Below are 21228 nucleotides of genomic sequence, written 5' to 3'. Positions count from 1 at the left end.
AAAGCAACAACAGAAAACCCACCAGGGCTTTAAAGCTATGCCACTTAAAGGGATCAACCTGACATTTTAAACAAAGGCTTGTTTGGTGTCCTGCTAGAATGTGGCTCTCTCTCTCTCTCTCACGTACACACACACACACACACTTGCATTCATGTGTACCCACATGAATAGGAACAGACATATACATACAAAATATGACACATGGAGACAGACTCCCCTGCACAGTAAGAGTGGCTCTTCTAATCTCCTCCTTAACCCACCTGTAACTCTTCACCTCTCTGATGTCACAGTGCCTGCTTCCTGCTTCCTTGACCACAACAGAAATCCCCCCACATCCCCTTTTCCAGATACCTTTTCTCACTTCCCACTGTCTTGTTTCCCCTCAGTCTTCCTCAGTCTGGGGTAAGAGGTGGGTGTGGTGGCAATTGAAATAGCACTATATGGAAACTCCACTTACCATCAGGGATCAAACTTTCAAAATTAGCTGAGTTCTAATATCCATTTGCTTTCACACTAATGACATAATTTCTGTCTTATTTATGGCTGAGTAAAACTCCACCGTATGCATGCACCACAATCTATTTTTCCACTTACGTGCTGATGGTCGCCTAGATTGTTCCATGACTTGGCTGCTGTGACTAACACAGGTGTGAAGGTGTCTCTGTAGTACAGTGACTAAGATTCCCTGAGGGATGGCCTCAGGGGTGGCATAGCAGTTCTTAAAGATTATGTTTTATTGGTTTGCGTGAGTGCACGTGTGTGTGCACACGTGTGTCATGACATGTGCGGAAGTCAGAGGACAGCTGCAGGGGTTGTCTCCTTCCTTCCCATGGGTCCTGCGAACTAAACTCAGGTCTCCAGGATTTGCACTGAGCACTTTTGCTGCCCGGGCCCTCTTTCTGGCTAGGCAGAGTAGTTTTCCTGATTTTTGCTGTAGCTGCATAGGCTTACACTCCCACCAGCAGTGAATCGAATCGAGGTCCGCTTAACCCCCATCTTCACCAGCTTTTGAGGCCATTTGTTCTTGGTGATGGCCATTCTGACTGGGATGAGATGGAATGTTAATATAGTTTTAAAATGTGACAGCCAAGGACGTTGAACACATTCTTAAGGGTTTACCCGTCATTAAGTATTTATAGTTTTGGGAACTGTTTAGCTTATTTGCCCATTTATTGATTGCTCAATCTGCTGTTTAATTTTTCGATTTTTAATTTCTGAGTTCTCTGTAAATTCTCGACATCCCCTGTCAGTTTTATAACTGGTGAAGGTTTTCTCCCATTCTGTAGGCTGTATCTTAATTCTGTCTCCTTTGTCTATTCATGTATTTTAAAGAACACGGTCCTGGGTGCACAGCCTGGCTCTCCTAGACCTTCTCATCTGAATTAATGTGGTTTACATCGCTACTACCTCACGGGGATCTTATTTACTTCCCATCTATAAATACTTGGGCTGTGGCCCAGTTTTGTGTTATGGCTATAAAATTAGCTTCAGGCTGTGCTGTCGGACACAACAGCCACTGAGCGCTTGAAGTGTGGCTGATCTGAGCAGAGCCATGCTAAGAAGGCAAAGTGCACACTGGACTCAAACAATAGCAAAGGGGGAATATGCCGGACAAGATGGTGCATGAGGCAGAGGCAGGTGGGTCTCTGTGAGTTCAAGGACAGCCTGATCTACATAGTGAGACCCTGAGTAGAAAAATAAAACTAAATAAAAAGAGAAATGTCATGATTTTGTAGTCTAAATATCTATATATATATGAATTATGGTATTTTGAAGTACTGGGATCTGGGATAAAATATGTTATTGAAGTTAGTTTGGCCTGCCCTTTTTATTCGACTAAGGCAGGGCTTCAGAGTTTTAAATTGTACAGACCATCTGTATTTGTTACTTGTCTTGCATTTCTGTCGGGCAGATCAGTCCTGAGTCCTGAAGTCTTTGTATCTATATAAGTTTGTTACTAAAAACTTACGCCACTGTGTATCAGTGATGAAGAATGCATAGTTCTCCTTCATTTCCTACAACAAAATATTGTTAGGCAAGTTCTCTAAACAGATAATTATCACTACCGGGAACTTAGACAGATTGATGTGTATGCTGAATTAACTTTACCACAGCCAGAGTGAAGTTTCCAGAGTTTCTCTTGGGTGAAATTTAATTGCATGTGTTTGCAGGAATCAGAACTTGAACCGGTGCAAAGTTCAATTCCATTTTACCCAGAGTCACTAACAGTGACTATTGTGAGCCAGTGTGATAGTGACTACATCCATCTGCCTGTCTGCCCATCTGTCCATCCATCTATATATCTATCAGTCTGAGACAGGGTCACGTTTGGCCCAGGGTTATCCTGAACTTCTGACCCTCACACCTACAGTCTGAGGCACTGAGATGGCAGGTTTCCACAGTGGCTCTCCGTTTGTGTGGCGCTCTGGCTTAGTGAATAAAATACCAGGCAAGCACTCTGCACATTGAGCTTCAACCCAGCCCTCACACCCACCATTCTAACTAGGATTCCAATGCCCCCGAGACACTGGCTTCTGCTGTTTCTGTGTGTTTCCTTATCATATTCTAAGGCATAACAATGATGATGATGATGACGACGATGATCCCACAAGGTTACTGCTCTCTTTAGTGACTGGGCCAGTCATTCAAATATTAACACCAAGAGTTTAGGATTCCAAGGACTGAGATCGATTCGCCCACTCTGTCAACACCAGAGTTTACTGAGGTGGAAGGAAGGGGTCCATGTTTCTGTGTTTCATGTTTGGCATCCTTGGTACAGCTGGAGATCCTCTCCTACACAGATCAGAAGGAGCTTGTACTGCTCATGGCTCTGCAAGTCGCCCTTCAGTGTAGTGGCTGGGACACCAGCTCCCAGGCAGGAAGGCTTCTCTGACTGCAGCCTGAAGCATTTCCTGCTCACATTAACAAGAATGGTAAGCAAAGCCATGCCCTCCTCAGTCTCTTTGACTTGATTTAAGGATGCCTGGTTTCCTGACTCCCAGCGATTCTCAGGACAACAGTACTTGAATGTTTCCTGAATGATTTCCTCACTGCAGGGAGATTACCTCACAACAAGTGATTACCTCACAGCAGGGTGATGTCATGACCATGCTTGAGAAGTGAAGCTGCTCTGAGCTGTCTAGTGCTTACAAGGTCATCTTGTAGGCAGAGTCAGTCCCCCCCCCCCCCCCCCCCCAGCCTTTACCAGGCTCACTACCTTGGATAGATTTAGGACACTCAGGCCTTTGGCTCTAGAAGTGTTACAGCTTTTGTGTAGACCCAGGAAGCTGGAACTTTTGGCTACTGCCAATAGCTAGCTGGTGATGCGGCTTAGGTTATCAGGAGTCCCCGGCCCTTAGCAGCGGCCACTGTTACAGCTCTGGGCACAGGGTCTTGATCCTCAAGTTCTCTGGGATGTTACCAGCAGGAAGACCATTAGCTCGTTACCTTACCGATGTTTCCAACTTCAGCTCTCTGTCCCTTTGCTTATGTCCTCTAACCACTTTGTCATCAGCCGTCAGGCAGATGCCGACTTTCCTTCCCACGTTGCAGCTCGGTCTGCCAGCCATTCACCTGCCGCCACTGCGGCTTGCTCCCCCATCCCTGCTGACGTTACTGCTCTGCTGTCCTTTATTTAATCAGATCAGCTAACACTACCCTGCACAGGCAGAAGAAGGAGTGCTCTGAGAAGTTCCTGCACCCCATAAGCCTCTCCGCCGATGCCGCAATCCAAATCAGTCACACTGAATTAGAAAAAGCTCACGTTTAATGGATGGATGATGGCCTTCCAGTCCCCCATAGAGGAGACAGGAAAGGAGACTGGAAAACCACAAGTCTGCTTTTTGGGAGGCAGTTTAAATACCCCGTGGGAGTGGTTTTGAGCATCTCTTGGGGAGGGACCATCCCTTGGCGGGCTTTCTGAGATGCAGCAGGGTTTGGAGAGAGATAGGGAGGGGTCTGGGTTGGACCTCCACCATAACATCCCAGACTCTTTGGGTCTATGGATGCCAGGGGCTGGGGTGGAGCTTCCAGCATGACATCCTCAAGATCAATCTTTTATTGAGCTGAAGGCTGCAACACCAGGGAGGCAGCCCACTCACCAAAGAAGCTGGAGAAGCTACTCAGGCCAATCAGAGCACACCCACCTCACATGCAAATGAAGGCTCTTGTTTCCACCAATCAGCCTTGCCTCTAGCCTCTGCTAGGATTTGAGGGGAAGTGCTCCCTCTCTGGTCTAAGTGGAAATAGCTGCAGGGTCACCCAGAGTTCATCTAGGCCTGTGTTAGCAAAATGTGTGATACAAATCGAAATAGGCCTGGCTGAGCTGGTGCCTTCCCGAGATGGTGGAATAATTAGTTGCAATTTTCATGCTGTTTTCCCCAGGTGTTGCAGAAGGCTCACAGTGGCTAGCGTTGTGCTGGCGTAAGGCAGTCTACCTGTTTTATTTTGTTTGAGTCAGCTCGGGCATCCAGGGAGACGTCGGCACGGTCGGTCGGCAGCTACCACATAGGGCGTCAGGTTGACTCACTGCCCCAACATTGTTGTTTATTTACAAGGAAATGGACATCGGGGTATTTACAGTAATAACCGAATTATCATGAATAACTTAAAATGATCTCCATAGATTTTGAGAGTGTTTGGCTCCTTCTCAGGACCCCAGGGGAAAGGTATTCCCCTTGTCTGTTACAGTTAGTCACAGGGACAGAAAGCAGGTTAATAGGTGTCTCATGCTTGCACTCACTTAAACATGCCCCCCTCCCCTGCCTGTTAGGTTGCCCGCTCCCTGCTCCCACCATTTGACTGGGTCTGCTGCAGCTCTCAGTGGGTGGCTTTGCTTGGGGATGTTGTGAATCTTCAGGAGGTGCAGCCTTGCTGGAGAAAGCATCCCTGGGAGCGGCCTTTGGGAGTTTGTAGTCTCATGCTCCCTGTTTGCTTTGAAGATGTGATCTCTCAGCTTCCTGCTCCGGCTGCCTGCTGCCCCGTGCCTTTCCTGTTGATATTGGCTGTCCCTCTGGAACTGTAAACCCAAGCAAGCTCTCTGTAAATAGCTTTCGGTCGTGGTATTTTATCATAGCCACAGGAAGGTGACTAAAACAGGGCCTGCTTATGTTTCTTGGGAGCCTGGGTGGATTCTTTACATACAGCATTCATCAAGTCGGACCCCCTCCACAGTTGTTCACCCCCAAGACTCCCAGAAAGGATGCCTTTCCTTAGGAAGCATCACTCTAGGAAGGTCGTTGCCTCCCCCTCCCCCACCCCCTTTTGGTAGTTGTCCCCTGTAAACAATATACACTGGTTATCTCTTGTTGTTCTTTACTGTTTGGCTTAAGATATTTATGCTCTGGGACACCCACGTCCTTGCAGAGAGAAGTAATATTGTCAGAGTCTGCTCTCCTGGCTGTGGAATTTACAGTCACCTCCCGGCTCTCCCCATTAGCCTCCTGCGTGCAGGGATCACATCTCTGGGGTGAGGTCAGCCCTTCTGGCAGGCTTCCAGAAGGTGCTTGCATGGAACGAAAGCCCAGGCTTCTGGGAGCTCCGGTTTCTCCTTCACCAGTGATCTCCTTTCTTTTATCAGAGTGGCTCTCACTTCAGTAACTCCAGCAGGGAAGCTGTGTGCCAGCCTAGCCTCACCTGGCCTCAAGTGACCTGCTCAGGTCTCTTACTACCTACCCCTAGCCTTCCTCTGGGAGGTGAGTCCCACCTGACTCAGAGCCAGGCTGATGGATCTGTAGACAGGGCAGGTAAAGCTTGGCCAGGAGCTCTAGGGAAAGGATTTGTCTTAGCCTCGCAGGCAGCCCTTCTGCCTCCTGCTGGCCTGAGCCTGTGGCTCCCATGCCTAGAGAAGGACGGCACAGCCCAAGCTTTTACTCTTGGTTGCCTTGAGTCTGCAGTTAGACTCACCCGAGCAGAGCTCGGCTGACATCCATCAGCCGTGTGGCTGTGCCGAAGGCCACGGGAGCCTGGATGTTCCTCACTTCCCTCACTGTGCACCTGATCTTTTCAGGGTGATGAAGCTAATTGTTCTGTAAGAGCTCACTCAGGCAAACTCTTTTCTGCCTAAACAGAGGGAGCAGTAGAAGTGGATGCCTTGGTTAGGCCCGCTTGTGTGTTCTGCAACAGAGCAGAGTACACACTAGGGGCTCTCAAGACTTCTGTAAGCTCCACCCTGGTGTGTGTGTGTGTGTGTGTTTCTGTGTGTGTGTCTGTGTCTGTGTGTGTGTCTGTGTCTGTGTGTGTCTGTGTGTGTGTGTGTCTGTGTGTCTGTCTGTGTCTGTGTGTGTGTATGAGTGTCTGTGTGTGTCTGTCTGTGTGTGTGTATGTGTGTCTGTCTGTGTGTGTCTGTCTGTGTGTGTGTATGTGTGTCTGTGTGTGTCTGTCTGTGTGTGTGTCTGTGTCTGTGTGTGTGTATGAGTGTCTGTGTGTGTGTCTGTGTGTGTGTATGTGTGTCTGTGTGTGTCTGTCTGTGTGTCTGTCTGTGTCTGTGTGTGTGTATGAGTGTCTGTGTGTGTGTCTGTCTGTGTGTGTGTCTGTGTGTGTCTGTCTGTGTGTGTGTGTCTGTGTCTATGTGTGTGTGTGTGCACACGTGCTCGCACACACGTGCACATCAGAGGAGAATGTCACATGCCCTGTGTCTTAGTCCTCTCTGCCTTAGTCCCTTGAGACAGCATCTCTGACTGAATCTGGAACTCGCTGTTTTTCCAAAAGGCTAGCCGCCAAGAAAGCACCTGTGGACAACCCCCCACCTGCCCGTACAGCCACTGGGGTTACAGGCGCCCGCAGCTATGCTGTTACTCCGCTCATGTTTGCACAGTGGTGCTCCTACCCTCCAGGAGTTTACCCCCTCAACTCCCCAAGCTGCACCTGAATCTGGCTCCTTCCTTTATTTAGAGCTTCCAGTTAGTAATGAGCTGTGCACAGCGGACTCTTTCCTCCAGCTGAGTGACTGTTCTTCATCTTGAACAAATCTGACTTTTTTCTCCTTCCATTGGGATAAGGAACTTTAGCTGAGCTCCTGGCATGCTTCCTCTCTCTTCATGCAGACACACGAACCCTGCTCCCTTTTCAGACGGTTCCCCTGAGAACACCCAGCTGAGTTCAGGGCAGATTATACCTTCTGGCCTGGTTAACTTTGTCCCAGTAGCTGAAAGGAGAGTACACGATAGAGTCAGCGTGATCAGATAGTAGGGAAGGGCTCCAGGGATTAACACGGTGAGGTCAGGTGAAGTCAGAATAGACAAACAGGGTCTGAGGCTCAGCAGGACCTCCAGACCCGTGTGGCTGGACTGTGCTTTTGAGGCAGGACGTCCCAGTGTCTGTCCATCTGGTGGTAGCGCCCATTGCATGGCAGTGATCTGCACCTGATGGCAGTGTGCATGGATTGGCAGCTGCGTGGCAGTAGTCTGCAGATTCACGGTCCTTACAGGATGCTTTGTTTTTCATAATTCTGGAGTCAGAGCCCAGCGTAACTCTAAGGTGGTGCTTAGTGTGTTTGGAGAAGGTGTTTGAGTGTCACTTGCTTGTCTGGTCCATGGAGACCCTGTCCCGATTGTGTTGAATGACACAATCTTTCTCTTTTGGCTTCCATGAAAAAGGCAACAATGAGCGGATGCAGCTCCCGGCCTGCACTGCCTCGTTAGGTCTCAGTGGCGGTGCTGGGTGGGCACTGCCGGTGAGGATCCCACCACAGCTTGCAGCTGCCTCAGAGACCCACTGTCTGTGCATATTTGTGGGATGTAAACTCCTGAACCATCAGGACCTTGTCTGGGTCAGTCTTGTCTATGTAGGCAGTGAGTACCAATAGGCAGCAGAGCCTAGAGAGGAGCAAATACGCAATGTAGTCAGATAGGGTGGCCCATACTTGTTTTCCTAGGACTTGGGAGGAGAGGATGTGAGTGCAGGGTCTGCCTGGGCTACACAGTGGGGTCTTCTTTGAAAAAAAAAATTGAATTGGAAAGAAAACCAAATCACCAAACAACAACAATAAGAAAAAAAAAAATAGCAATACATCCTTCAGCTCCCATCTGATTCGTGGAGAGGACATTCAGACCCGTGCTCCCAGGAGGCCCCGGGACCCACAGTTCTCCCTGTCACCAGCACGCTTTTCCTTCATGACCATCCCACTGGAACTCCAGGACTGCAGAGTTGGCCTGGTTGGACCTGTTGTCACAAGCCTTTAATCTCAGCTGTTTGGGAGGCGGAGACAGAAGGCTCACAAGTTTAAGACCAGCCTGGCCAATTTGGAAAGACCCTGTACCAAAACAGGAATAAAAACCAAAAAGGCTACTTTGTAACTCAATAGTGGGAATCCACAGTTACTGCCAAAAAACTCCTCCCTCAAAACCAAAAGAATTGGTCGGTAACAGCTGGCCAGCATCCAACATGGTCTGGTTTGCAAGTCTCTTCACCTTCTGTTCTCAGCTGCCACCAGAAATACCCAGCACGGTGACTGAAGGAAGAAAACTACTTCAGACACAGGGTTATGGTAAGAGCTGTTAGCTGACACTATCATGGATTTCTCTGTCCCCCAGGCAGCCCTGTCCCCAGCAGCCTGAAGGAGGCAGTGATCTCTCCCTGCCAGACACAACTCAGCTGAGAAGTATCTACTCTGGTCCTTGTATCTCCTACCTCCACCTTCATGTTCAGCTCTGTCCATCCATGGAGGGACTCAGCCACAAGCACCACCCATTAGGAATAGCCTCAGATGCTGTTATGTGTTGAGCACTAAAGCCTGCAGTGGATACAGTCCAGTCCTACTCCAAAGAAGCTGACAGTATCCCGGAGGGAAAGGACCCAGCATGCCTCCAGAATGCTGGGCTTTAAAATGCTCCCAGTCCAAAATCCATGAATAAGTTTGTAAGGGTTTTATGCATGACACCAGCTTCAGACGATAGAACTGTGACAAGGGCCAGCTCTAACTAACCCCCCCTGAGGGGCTGTTTCCACAAGGCCGCAGTTCTGAGGAAGGTGCTTGGGCCGCCACCCTGGAGCATTTACCACTACTGGCCTTGGGCCCTGGCTCTTCTGCCTTCTTGTGCTCTGTTGTGGGATCTTGTCCTCAGGCTGCTCCTGCTCCCAGGAACGGGCATCTGACCTACTCCCCCCCACTCATTTTGTCAATTGCATGACCCCCAGGCCACTTTGCTCCTCTTGCATCTTGGGTGCTAGGGTTCCCTGGGCAACAGGATGTTGTTTATCCACTTGGGAGGCGGTTTCTCCCTGTGTCTGTCTTGGCAACCCGAGCTGCTTGCTCATGAGGGGGCTCTTGCTCTCCAGGTCATTTTCCTGAGCTCCATAGCAGCCCAAACAATCGTTTTCTTCTTAATAAGGGGTTTAAAGCTCACAAACTCTTCGTTTTCCTAACATGCAGCTTGGGGAGGCAGAGAGCGTTTCCCAGGGCAGACTACGTCAAGAAGGTGTTCCAAGGGAATGTGTACCACTTGGGGCCAGCATTAATGAGTTTCCACTCAGGATACCTTGTCTTCTGCCAAGATCTGTGGAGCTGGTGAGGTTAGGACAGAAGGAGAGATCCTGCTTCTTCTGCTAAAGGTTATTTGAGAGGAGGACACACCCATTCATGGGGGGGGTGCTTTAAAATCAAAGCTCTCCTTTTGTACTCCATGTGCAGGTTGGAGCATCTTCTTGGGGAATGGCTCTGGAGAAGTGTGGCATTGTTAGACCTGAGCTCCGTTAGATATGAGCTCCGTCATATCTTATCATAGTGCGCCTTTCCCATGCTTAATGTCATACGTTGTTTTCCCATTTCCTTCTTTCCCTTTTCTTCTCCTGTCTACTCCTCCCTCGTCCCTTTCCTCCCCTGCACTTCCTTCCTTCTTCCTTCCCCTTCTCTCACAACCTTCCACCCACTGCCTTACCCTGGTGCCACAAGCAGACTCTTGACCGCCCAGCCACGTACACAGCCCCTACAGTACCTTTTGGCAGAGGTTCCTAACTCACCCTTCATTCCCGTGTGCAGAGTCTTCCGCAAATGACTAAGTTTGAAAATTGGACCTGTCTGGGTTAACCGAAATTCTAGGGGTTCACTTTTCAGAGTTCAGTGAACCATTTGGGTAAGACCTACAAAAACACCAGCGTTTCACAAATAGATGCAGCATGCGTGGCCGGATGCTGAGGCTCCGCCACTCGTGCTGTCTGTAGTTTTAAACGCTGGCGGTGCATTCTTCGCCCAGAGTGTTGTCATCTTCTTTCGGACTCTAGGATGCTTACACAGGCAGTTTTGTTGCAGGGGCCTTCAGAGCATCTCCAAACTTCAATTTTAATTACCCAAGACACCTAGTGTTCAGAGAGGAAGAGATGGCATTAAGTGACCTGAGTTATCCGCAAAGCCTCCAGCTTGCAATCTCTTCTTAGACATCTTCTCTGGAAAGATTTGTCCCTCAGTGGGGTGTGGGACATGGCTGGGTGTGCACAAGTTAGACCAGCCACTGGGCTTGGTGAATAGGGCTTTGGGTCTTGGGCTGATTGACAGCCATGTATGGAGCTCTGCCCACTGTACGATAGTTTCCAGAGTATGGTTGCTCACCAGCAAAGAGATGGCAGTTGTGTGTGTCCGAGCTTTGTGGCTGCTCACGAAGCTGTCATGGGCATTGCAGAGTCCCCGTACAGTAACAATCAGGATCATGGTCAAACGGAATATATTAATAAGCTGGACAGGGAAGCTTGATGGCAGCTTATTCTTATAAGCAAAGGTCTTCCTCTTTTTAATAAGATTTGTGGCTTTAAAACAAATGTTTTTATGTCTGTTTGTGTATATGTGCGTGTGTGTGCATGCGCTCGTGCTTGTATGTGCATGCATGCAGTGTGTGTATGAACGTGTGCATATGTTTGCATGTATAGGCTAGAGCAACATGGGTGTTTTCCTCAGTTTATTTTCTACCTTATTGTTTGAGACATGTTCTCTCTGTGAGTCTGGGACTTGCTGCCTGGCTAAATGGGCCCTCAGTGAGCTCTACCTCTTTCCCCCAGGATTGGAGGCCATCTCATTTAATGCTTTGTTTTTAAAACGGGTGCTGGGATGTGAACTCAGGTCCTCACGCTTGCACAGCAAGCCTGCTATTCCTTAGCTCTGTAAGTCTGTCAGTGCCCTACACTCTGGGAATCAATCCTCAGATCCTGTCCATGTCAGGCAGGTGCCCTGTCAACAAGTCATGTCAACGGCCCATTTTTTACTGTAGTTTGAGTCAATTTTTAAAAAAATTTGTGCAACTCTTTAAGGTAGGGATACATCTCAGTAATGTGTCTGTCCATCAGACAGTTAATTTACATTTACTTGAAAGGTTTTGTGTTAAACTGAATGGTTGTTCATCTCCAGTGCAGCAGGCTGTCTTGCAAGAGGGTGTTGGTATGCTGATAGAGTGGCATGCGGTGCATTTCATTTTCAGGGAAATCTGTTAATCAGTGGCAGGCAGTGAACTGTTGGGCAAATGCAGCTTTAGGTTCCTATGACCCTGTTTGCAACATTTCTACAAACACGCTGCTGTGTAACCCTCTTTATGTGTATGCCCATCTATAGAGGCCTTATTTAATATGTGCTATCGCTTCACTGACATTGATCGTAGGCCAATGGCTCCTCACCCTGAATGATGCTTCACTGATAAGCCTGTTTTCTCTATGAGTCTTCCTGGCTTAATAAACAGCATGTGGGATCAAAATAGTGAAATACCACAAAAGCTAAAAAGTGCAATTAACCCTCCAACAAAACCAAGTAAAATAAAACAAAAATCCTGGTATCAAGCAGAGTACAAAGTGGCAGCTGGCTGCCACTGTGAGAGCGGGATTAAGAAGGAAAGAACCATCATCACTCTGAGGGTTTTTAGCTAGGATGTGCTTGTATGCAACTCAACTCTTTGTGTGTGTGTGTGTGTGTGTGTGTGTGTGTGTCTGTGTGTGTGTGTGTGTGTGTACTTGTGTGCTTTTGTGTGCATGTGCTCACATGTACTTGTAAGCATCTGCAGAAGTGCCACAGGCAGGCTAGAAAGGTGGCTCAGCAGTTAAGAGCACTCACTGCTCTTGCAGAAGATCCAGATTTGGTTCCTAGCACCTACGTGGTGACTCACAACTCTCTGTAACTCCAGTTCCAGGGTCTGACCCCTGCTCTGATCTCCATGGGAACTCCATGCATGTGGGGCACATACAGGCAGGCAAACACCCATACACATAAAGTAAGTAAAACAAATCTTTCTTTAAAAGGTATCACACAGGTTGTCAGGGCAGTTGCAAGTATATTTTAGCAGAAGACTTCCTAAGTACAATATCTGTAAGTGGTAGGATGTTTTACACTATCTCATGAAAATTCAGTATCAGGTACAGGCTGCTTCCTTCCACAGACTAGACTCCTTCACACCCAAGCTTTTGCTGGACTAACAGTTCATTGCAGTGCAGCCCTCCATGTTGGGATTAATTTCTGACCAGCCTCAGGGCGTCGGTGGCAGAACCGAAGGGACACTTAAATGGTCTTCAAAGTCAAGTCCAGGGTAGAAAGCAGATGATAGGGAAACCATGGCCCAGCTCTGGTTGCCAAGGAAGAAAAGGATCCTAGCAGCAATTATCCAGTAGCCCAGTGTTGCATTAACTCTCTGCAGCAGCTGCCTGTGATGAGCTGGGATATGTTGTCTATAAGAGAATGCTGCGCAGCCTCAGGCATTTGGACTCGTGGCTACCTGATGGTGGAGTTGTTTCAGGAGGTTTAGGAGCCCCTGCTGGAGGAAGTATGTCTCGGGGGGGGGGGGGGCAGGCTCTGGTGCTCACAGCTTCACACGACTTACAGACTGCCGAATCTGCTTTGTGCTTGTGGTTGAAGGTGTGCCTCTTACCTTCCTGCGGCAGCTGCCGTGCATCCCAACCGAGTTGGTGTTTTATCATAGCAACCGTAAGGTAACTAATACAGGGGAATTCTTTCACCCAGGGATCCCTGGCTGTGTGTGCTGGCTGCTTGCCTGAGGAGATGACCAGGGCCATGGGTGTGACCCAGGGTGCACAGCTGCCAGGACTGTGTACAGCTTGGGACCCTGAACTTCCAAGGCTGCAGTCTATGGTTTACAGTCAGCAGCAACACACCCTGGGCGGGGCAGGGAGAAAAGATATGAGCGAAGGTGGGAGCCAGCAGTCACATCCATCTGTACAGCCGTCTTGGCTTGTGGGCATTTCCTTCTTTCTTTTAGTCCTATTTGCTCCGCCACTATCATCTCTCAAGGGGGACATCAATGACAAGTGATATTTTTAATGTAATATCCCTTCACGTTGATGTAAAAGCAGACAGTGTGATGAAAATAACTTCAGCCTTTGCAGATTAGTAATGGCTGTCACTGAAGACTTCCTGCGCTGTTGTTAGGGCAATTCCAACTAGAACTTCATTTAAGCAACTTACCCGTGCTCCAGTTTGAGCTGTCCATGTGTGAGAGGTGTGCCCCTGGCTGGAGCTCTAAGAGGTGGGGCCTCAGGGTGGGTGTTCAGGCCATTGGGTGCATGCTCGGGAATGTGGTTATGAGACCCTGGCCTCCTCCTCACTCACTTTCCTTCCTGGCCCCAAGGTGAAAGGTTTTGGTCTACTGTCTACTCCCACCATGACGGAGTCCCCCACAGCGGGCTTCAAAGCAGTGAGGCCAGTTGGTAACAGACTAGGACCTCTGAAATTATGAGACAAACCTTTTCTCTGCGTAACTTACGTCAGGTGTTTTGTTATAGCAATGGAAAGCAGGTTAACACATCCGTCTACTTCAACAACCCTTCTTGACAGTGTGGTTATTATAGCCACTTGGTGTCATTGGAGGTCTGTGTTAACAGCTTGTGGGCGATCTGTGTTTGTAGCTGCTGCACAGTTCCATTGGCTTGTAATGGCGTCCTCCATCTGATGCTCTGGTGCTCAGGATGCCAGCATTGCAAACCAGTGCTGTGCACCATCCCTGGGGGCAGTCTGCAGTGTGTGTGGGTTGATAGACAGGGGAGCCTGGAGCCCATGGTCCTCAGGCAATCCACAGCATTGGGAAGGTAGCATAGGAAGAAGCCGCCAGAAACAACGAGTTCCACACCAGGGATGTGCAATGGTCAGGACTCCAGGAGACACAGGAAGGTGTGGACTGCCCAGGGAGACAGAGAAAAAGGAGAGGTGTCTTCAGAGAGTGGCTTAGGTGTGGGTGTCGGTGTTTCTTAGGAACCTTCTGGACCCCTGGCTTGACCCTGCAGGCCAAGCCTTTCCAAACCACCAGCCCTTTTCCCCCCACTCTGTTGGGTGCTGCCATCGTTTTCATTTGAGACGATGAGCTCGGTACATTCTGCTCATGGTTCTGCTGGCCATGCTCACACCCTCCGGCTCTAGCAGGAATGCACGGGCTGTTCACACGGGGACAGCAAGTAGTGACACCACACTCAGGAAACTTTCTGAGCCTAACTTTCCATTTGGGTCCTGTGGCTCCTTTGCTGGAAGTTCTCTGCTTCTGTTGGTTTTAATGTCTTTACTCGCTGTGTTAAAGTTGCTGAGCCTATGTACGAGGTGCACACAGCCCAGCCTCTAGCGATCTGGCAAAGTCCCTGCTTGTCCCAGCTGAAGCTCTCCATCCTGAGTCCTCTGGTATGCTTGTTGTCTGCCAGATGCTGTCTTTGTGAGGTGAGGGCAACTTGGCACTTCTTCCAAAGCTGATGTAGGCCTGCTCCTTATTCAGGCTGTGGAGGCTCCTCTCTTCCCTCCTCCAACAGGCAGCAGAGAGCAGCGTCGGATTCCCAGGAAAACTGCAGTGATTGACATAGTCACATTCCATGCCCTGACTGCAAGCCAGCTCACGGCAGCCAACCCTGCCTTTCTGCTGTGCCCGTCCCTCTGTTCTGCAGGAGGGGGAAGTGGGAATTAACCAACTATGCATACGTTGCTACAAAAATGGTGTGCGCTCGTGTGTGTGTGTGTGTGTGTGTGTGTGTGTGTGTGTGTGTGTGTGTGTGTGGTGTTTCCTAAGTGCCTTCTGCTGCTAAAGCAAATGTATGTGTGGTGAAGTGTCCACTTGTGGATGTCAGGATATTATCCCTCATCTGCCCCCTCCCCTAATTTTGTCTCCATGTGAGAGAGTAAAGCAGTCACAGTTACCAATGATTCTTCCTTACATAGCCGCTCTTCAGCAGGCACCCAGAAATGTATGGAGCCTGTGATGGGCCCTTCCTTTTTCAACGGGGAAGAAGGGAGAGGGTGGGGATTGATCCAGAGGGTCTTCCTGTGTTTCACTTCCTCCCAGGGGACTGCTCGTCATCGAACTCCTGGAGGCTCACTTTCGCTCTGACACGCGTTACTGTCACTTTGGGTTACCCTTTCTGAACGCTTCCATGTGTGGGAACTCCTTCTGGTTGCGTGTTCTGTGGCACTGACCATGCTCCCTTCTGGAAGAAAACGCAGCTCAGATCACCCTGCCTTTTTGTAAAAGGCTTAGGTAGCCAGTCGCATAGTCCTGGGCTGCGGGTAATTCAGCCACCCTGCAGTGTTCCCACAGACCTGGTTCCCTTCCCTCCAGGGACCCCTTTGCAGTGGTTGCCCTTAAACCATAAGCTGCTCCCCTAATGCTCTCACTCTGGGGTTATATATAGTTCAGTGTTCATGAAAAGAACCTTACAAAGACGTCTTCCCTGCTGTCTGGAAGGTCAAGTCTATCCCCGGAGCCAGGAGGATACACTGCATTGGTTGACTCAGTCTACACCACATAATCCAGTGTTTGAGGATGGAGTCAGCAGCCCAGAACCACAGAGATCCCTGGAAAGGGATATTAGGTGTGGAGGAGGAGGACCAGAGAAGGGACAGCTCTTTGGTCCTTCGTTTCTGAGTGTTGTGGGCCTTTCTCCTCTGGGTACTTCAGTGTTTAATTTCGATGCTAGAAATCGTGTCCTATACCAATGAGGATGCATGCTCTCCATCGCCCCCACACCCTTTCCTGGGGATGCATGCTCTCCGCCCGCCCACCCCTTCCTGGTCCTGTGTCTAGACATGCTGAACAAGGCTGGAACAGGTCAGATGTGAGTCCTGAGTTGGGAGGAGAAGAGTATAGACAGGCTGTCCAACTACCCGTTCCGTCAAATATAGTTTATTCCTTATACTGCCATTCAGAAGGAACAGGCTCAGTAAAGCTGCTATGCACAGTAAGAAAGTATGCCTGAGTCTTTTGTTGATTGTCAACCTTTTGAACTTCCCCAGTCATGGTTTTGCCATATACCCTCTGCCACGCTAGCCATGCCCTTGCTCAGATCCTGCCTCTGGTGAACCCTAAACACTGTCCCATCTTCCTCTGCCAGCGGACAGTTCGCGGTGGTCAAGAAATGCCGTGAGAAAAGCACCGGACTTCAGTATGCGGCTAAGTTTATCAAGAAAAGGAGGACCAAGTCCAGCCGCCGGGGTGTGAGCCGAGAGGACATCGAGCGGGAGGTCAGCATCCTGAAGGAGATCCGGCACCCAAACGTCATCACCCTGCACGAGGTCTACGAGAACAAGACTGATGTCATTCTGATCCTGGAGCTGTGAGTGTCCTGTGGTGTCTGGAAGAGACTGTGGTGGTGTGGTGTGGTGTGGTGTGGTGTGGTGTGGTGTGGTGTGGTGTGGGAGGAGGATGGACGGACACGGGCTTGGGCTTGCATAGGCGGCAGTTAGCCCAACTGGACCATTGTTGAGAGCAGCCCTGAGCCGCCTGCCTGAGCCTTAGTTACAGACGGTTGCCTGGAATACGTTCTGAAGAGTCGCCTCCCTTAAGGAAGTGACACTCGACTTGCAAGAGAGTCCGCAGCCCTTGGGGCTCATCTCTTTTCTGAGGTTCAGCTCTGTTTGCCATAAGTACATTTCTTGGGGGGTTTCTCCATAAGCTTCATGCACCCCCCCCCCGACTGTCTTCCCTGTTTTTCTGCCTCTTTCCCTCCGTTCTCCTCTCCTTTCTCTTTCCTCCCTCTTACTCTTTCATGCACACCCTGCTTTTAACTGTGGAACTGCCAGAGCTAATTACAGGAATGGGTGAAGTTGAGGCTGAGCTGGGAGATGAGACTGCAGGGCTCTGCAGGCACGCTGCTGCTGATTTCCCATCTCGCCCATCAGTGTCACGGTGGGCAGCTGATTGACAAGCATTGCTCTGAGCTGTTTCTGGTTACACCTCCTATCCTTCCTTTTCCTGGATCCCTGCCTGTGTGTGCAGTGTGGGGACCCACTGTGACCAAGTCCAGCCTCCCATTCTGTCAGGATAGAGGAAGAAGCCAGCCAGAATCCTTGGAGAGTCTCTCTACAGGCATTTGGGTGTCCATCTGAGGGAAGAGGGATGGGTCGAGCTCATTTCATGCCTGGCAGCTGATCCTGGGTGACAAGTCCAGTCCATTCCCTGGGAAGTTCCTGGGTTCTGATGTGCCCATCCACTGTTCGACGTCCACATGCTATACAACTACTTTAGCCTTCTGATTCTTCTAAAGTTATTGTTCTACAGTGAATGATGCTGAAGGAAGGTTGCACGACTATGGTAACGTTAACAAGCACAGTCAGGTGACCACTCCCAGATCAGGTGACGACTCCCAGATGTGATTCAGGAAAGCCACACAGCCATCCCCACATTCCTGGAAACTCTAGCATCCCTTGGGCTGTTTTGCAGTCATAGCCATCTCTGTGTCCTAGCCCCCAAATGTTGTGCGGGTAGAATAATAATAGAATGATACAATGTGTAAACTTTGAGGCCAGCTCCCCTAACTCAGTGTAAGACTTGCACATACTCTGTTCCTTTTAAAGCTGCCTAGCAGTACTTCATCGCCTGGATGGAGTGCTTGTTTATGTTTCCACAATCCAGTGGACACAAGGGCTGTCTCTGCGATTTCACAGCCAGGAGTAACGCTGTCCCCGGCACTTACATACCCGTGTGAACACAGTCTCCACACTTCCTGGGTGAGCACTTAGCAGTGGGGTTGCTGAGGCCTGTGGGAATCCCACAGGCAATTTGAAGGTTTGTTTCCCAAGTGTAAAGTGTCACTTTTGAGCCCCTCTCTAGCAGCAGGTAGAACTTCAGTTGCCCTACCAGCTCCAACAGCAGCAGTGTTTATGTTAATCGCAGCCATGTGGTTAGGTGTGTGGCAGCATGCAGCTTTATGTTGCTGACTGCACTGTGACCTTGAATACAACACTAGAAAGTTCAGCAGGAGCAGCAGGAGGTTGGACGTGGGCAGAAGCTTCTAAAGACTGGTTCTTTCCTCACAGGGTCAGGAGCCCTACGGCTGCTCAGACATTCGGTTAAAAGCTCTGGGTGGTTTTGCATGAGACCAACGTGTGAATTGGCTAGACTGAGTGAAGCAGTCAGTAATCCAATCAATTGAAGGGGGGGGGGTAGATGACCAGTTCTTCCTTGAGTAAGAGATACTTCTGGAACCACCTTGCATGGATCTGAGAAGGTACCTCTGCTGACCTCAGAGCAGATATTATTGGTGTGTGTGCGTGTGCGCGTGCGCACGCGCGCGCACGCGCGCGCGCGTGTGTGTGTGTGTGTGTGTGTGTGTGTGTGCGTGCACACAGACCTTAGGCCAGGCTCTGCCCTTACATTCTTTGCAGCCCTGCAAAGTAACTTGGAGATAATGACTCCCCCTCCTGCCACTTGGTAGAAGAGCTTCTGTTGCAGCTGAGTGAGGAATAAACACAGAAGGAGGCACAGGTGTCATCCCACAATCACGACTTCACATCCTCCACACACCATTGTTCCCTAATGAAGTCATGAAGCCGAGACAAAGATCTCTTCTGTTGCCGTGTTCTTGCCCACCCACAGCGAAGCCACCACTAAACTTTGAGAGGCGCTTGAATCATTTTGTAACTCACTTTGCTACTCCTTGGGCGGTGAAGCCAAACTTAAGAGAACTCGCCAGTGACTGTGTAACTCAGCTTTCCATGGCTGTGACAAAATGCCTAAGATCAACTTGAAAGGAGAGGAAGTTACATTTTGATGCACAGTTTCAGACTCTTTAGTCTGTGGCTGCTTGGCCTTGTCATGTGGCGGCCTGAGTAGGTATAGGCAGCATGTCATGGTGGCTAGTGTGTTGGAGCAGACCTGTTCCCTTCATGGTGGCCATTAAGTGGACAGAGAGAGCTGGGGGTGTGTGCTCTAGTACCCGTGAAAGGTATCCTCCTGTGACCTCACTTCCTCCACTAATCACCACCTTCTAAAGGCTCAACCACCTGCCTGTAGCACCATAGGGAACACAAGAGGTTCTGGTAGACACTCTAATGCCAAGTGCAAATGCCATGGCGGTGTCCATCAGAGACACTGACATCGAGCAGTGAAATGCTAAACAATTTGGTCTGTGGGTAATTATTTTTAGCCTGTTGCCGCAGCTGATTAGCCCCAAATAAACACACAGAGACTTATATTAATTTATGAACTGTTGGCCAATGGATAGGGCTTCTTACTGGCTAGCTCTCTTTTAATTATTATCCCATAACTACTAATCTATGTATCTCTACATGACCTTATCTTACCAGAGAACACCTGGCCCATCCTATCTTCCCGGAAGCCCTCAGCAGCTTCCCTCTCTCTCCTTATTTCTTCCTCTCGTAACCCCGACTACACTTCCTCCCTGGCTACTGGTCCCTCTTGAGGGACCACTCAGGTTGACTCAGATGTCCTCAGGGTCCAGCTGACAACGGAAATAAGTATCATCGCTACCATGTCACCTCAGTGTTAAAGAGACTACAGGAAATGGTGGAGACTGTGGCTGAGGCCATCAATGCGGTCTTTCTACGGTAGTTTAAGGGGACAAACACCAAAGGTTGATTGTTTGTATTGGAATTTAGGATCCAGGTTGGCCATATCTTTCTTTTTTTAAAAAGTCTCATCTAGGATTTTTAATGTGGGCAGTGGAGTCAGATTATATTATTCATAAGCAGATTAAACAACATTCAGAAGCCACGTGTGGCCTTTACAGACCCCAGACCCGAGAATGTTTCATGTCAGCAATAGCATCAGGGACTCTCTGCAACAGAAAAAGCTACCTTAGATAAACGTGAAGAAGGGAAGCCCCGAAAGCTCCCGGAAAGAAAAGACACTGGGTTATTGCTAGGAAACTGTGTGAAACATTGGACGGCGACTGGAAACAGTTCCCAAGTATTAGTGTCCATCAGAGTCTCCTGAAAGGGTTACAGAAGACAGACTTTTCTGGAGTTCCTTCATAGGGCTCAGGAATTAATTAATTAATTAGCGGGGCATGTGCACACGCCTTTAATGCCAGCACCTGAGAAACAGAGGCAGGCAGATCTAGTTGATTTTGCGGCCAGCCTGGTCTACATAGTGAGTTCCAGGACAGCGAAGGCCACATAGGGACATTCTGAAAGAAAGAAAAAATTAGTAATTAATCATCTTTGAGACATGGTGTCATTTCTCCCAGGCCAGCTTTGAGTTGCTATGTGGAGACAATGAATTAAAATGCTCGCATGTTGGGATCACAGGCCTGCACCACTACGTCTGGCTTTGTGTTGTGCTAGGTATCCATCTTAGGGCTCCGTGCATGCTGTAAGCCAGGGCTTGACCCACTGAGTTACATCTCTAGGCTTTTAACACATTCTGATGTTGATGCCATGACTGTCCTGGGCTCTGTCTTCTGAGGAGCTGTTAAAGGATGGATTATTGCCCCACATCCAGATATATTGTAATTCTTAACAGACCCTTTGTCGGAATGAGACGACTTTATTGGGGGGGAAAGGTGGTTTCCGGTGTGGTTAGTTCTTAGGAGGTCTCACTGACACAGAGCAGGGCAGTACGTAATTCAATGTGGCTGACGGCATTGTAAGAGGATCCTGGGCAGACTGAGACGCAGGGACTATGGCAGCAGATAGGACATGGGAGAGAAGCGTTCACAAGCCAAGGGGTGCTTGGAACTCCTCCAAAGCAAGGGGACAGTGGCCACAAGTGCGGATTTGGGACTCGGGGCCTCTAGACACATGAGATGGCAAGTTGTGTTTAGCCCCCACCGCGTGCACATGCGTGTGCATGTGTGCCTGAGTGTGTGTGCCCCTATCTGTGTATGTATGAGTATGTGGTTCCGCTCCAAGTGCAGGTCATGAAGATAATGTCACATTTTATTTGCTATATTTTAAAAGTTTTATGTATGTGCTGTGCATGTGTGTGTTCCTGTTTGTGTGGCTGACGGCATGTGTGTAACACCAGAGTTTGGTATAGGTGTCTTTCTCAATGGCTTCCTTTAATCATGGTAAAAAAAAAAAAAAAAAAAAAAAAA

General features: G+C 49.2%; 1 protein-coding gene across 1 annotated transcript in view; it reads left to right on the top strand.

Moving 5' to 3' along the window:
* Dapk1 (death associated protein kinase 1) overlaps positions 1–21228 on the top strand; it is a 142086-nt gene that overhangs the window by 64211 nt on the left and 56647 nt on the right. Inside the window, exon 3 of the mRNA XM_051194145.1 lies at positions 16285–16506. Coding sequence (XP_051050102.1) covers positions 16285–16506 — 222 coding nt within the window. The remainder of the gene's footprint in view (positions 1–16284; positions 16507–21228) is intronic.

This window comes from Phodopus roborovskii, unplaced genomic scaffold (genome assembly GCF_943737965.1).
Source record: "Phodopus roborovskii unplaced genomic scaffold, PHOROB, whole genome shotgun sequence".
NCBI classification, from domain to species: Eukaryota; Metazoa; Chordata; class Mammalia; order Rodentia; family Cricetidae; genus Phodopus; species Phodopus roborovskii.
The sequence above is the reverse complement of the archived record's forward strand: the minus strand, read 5'-3'. Positions and strand labels throughout refer to the sequence as shown.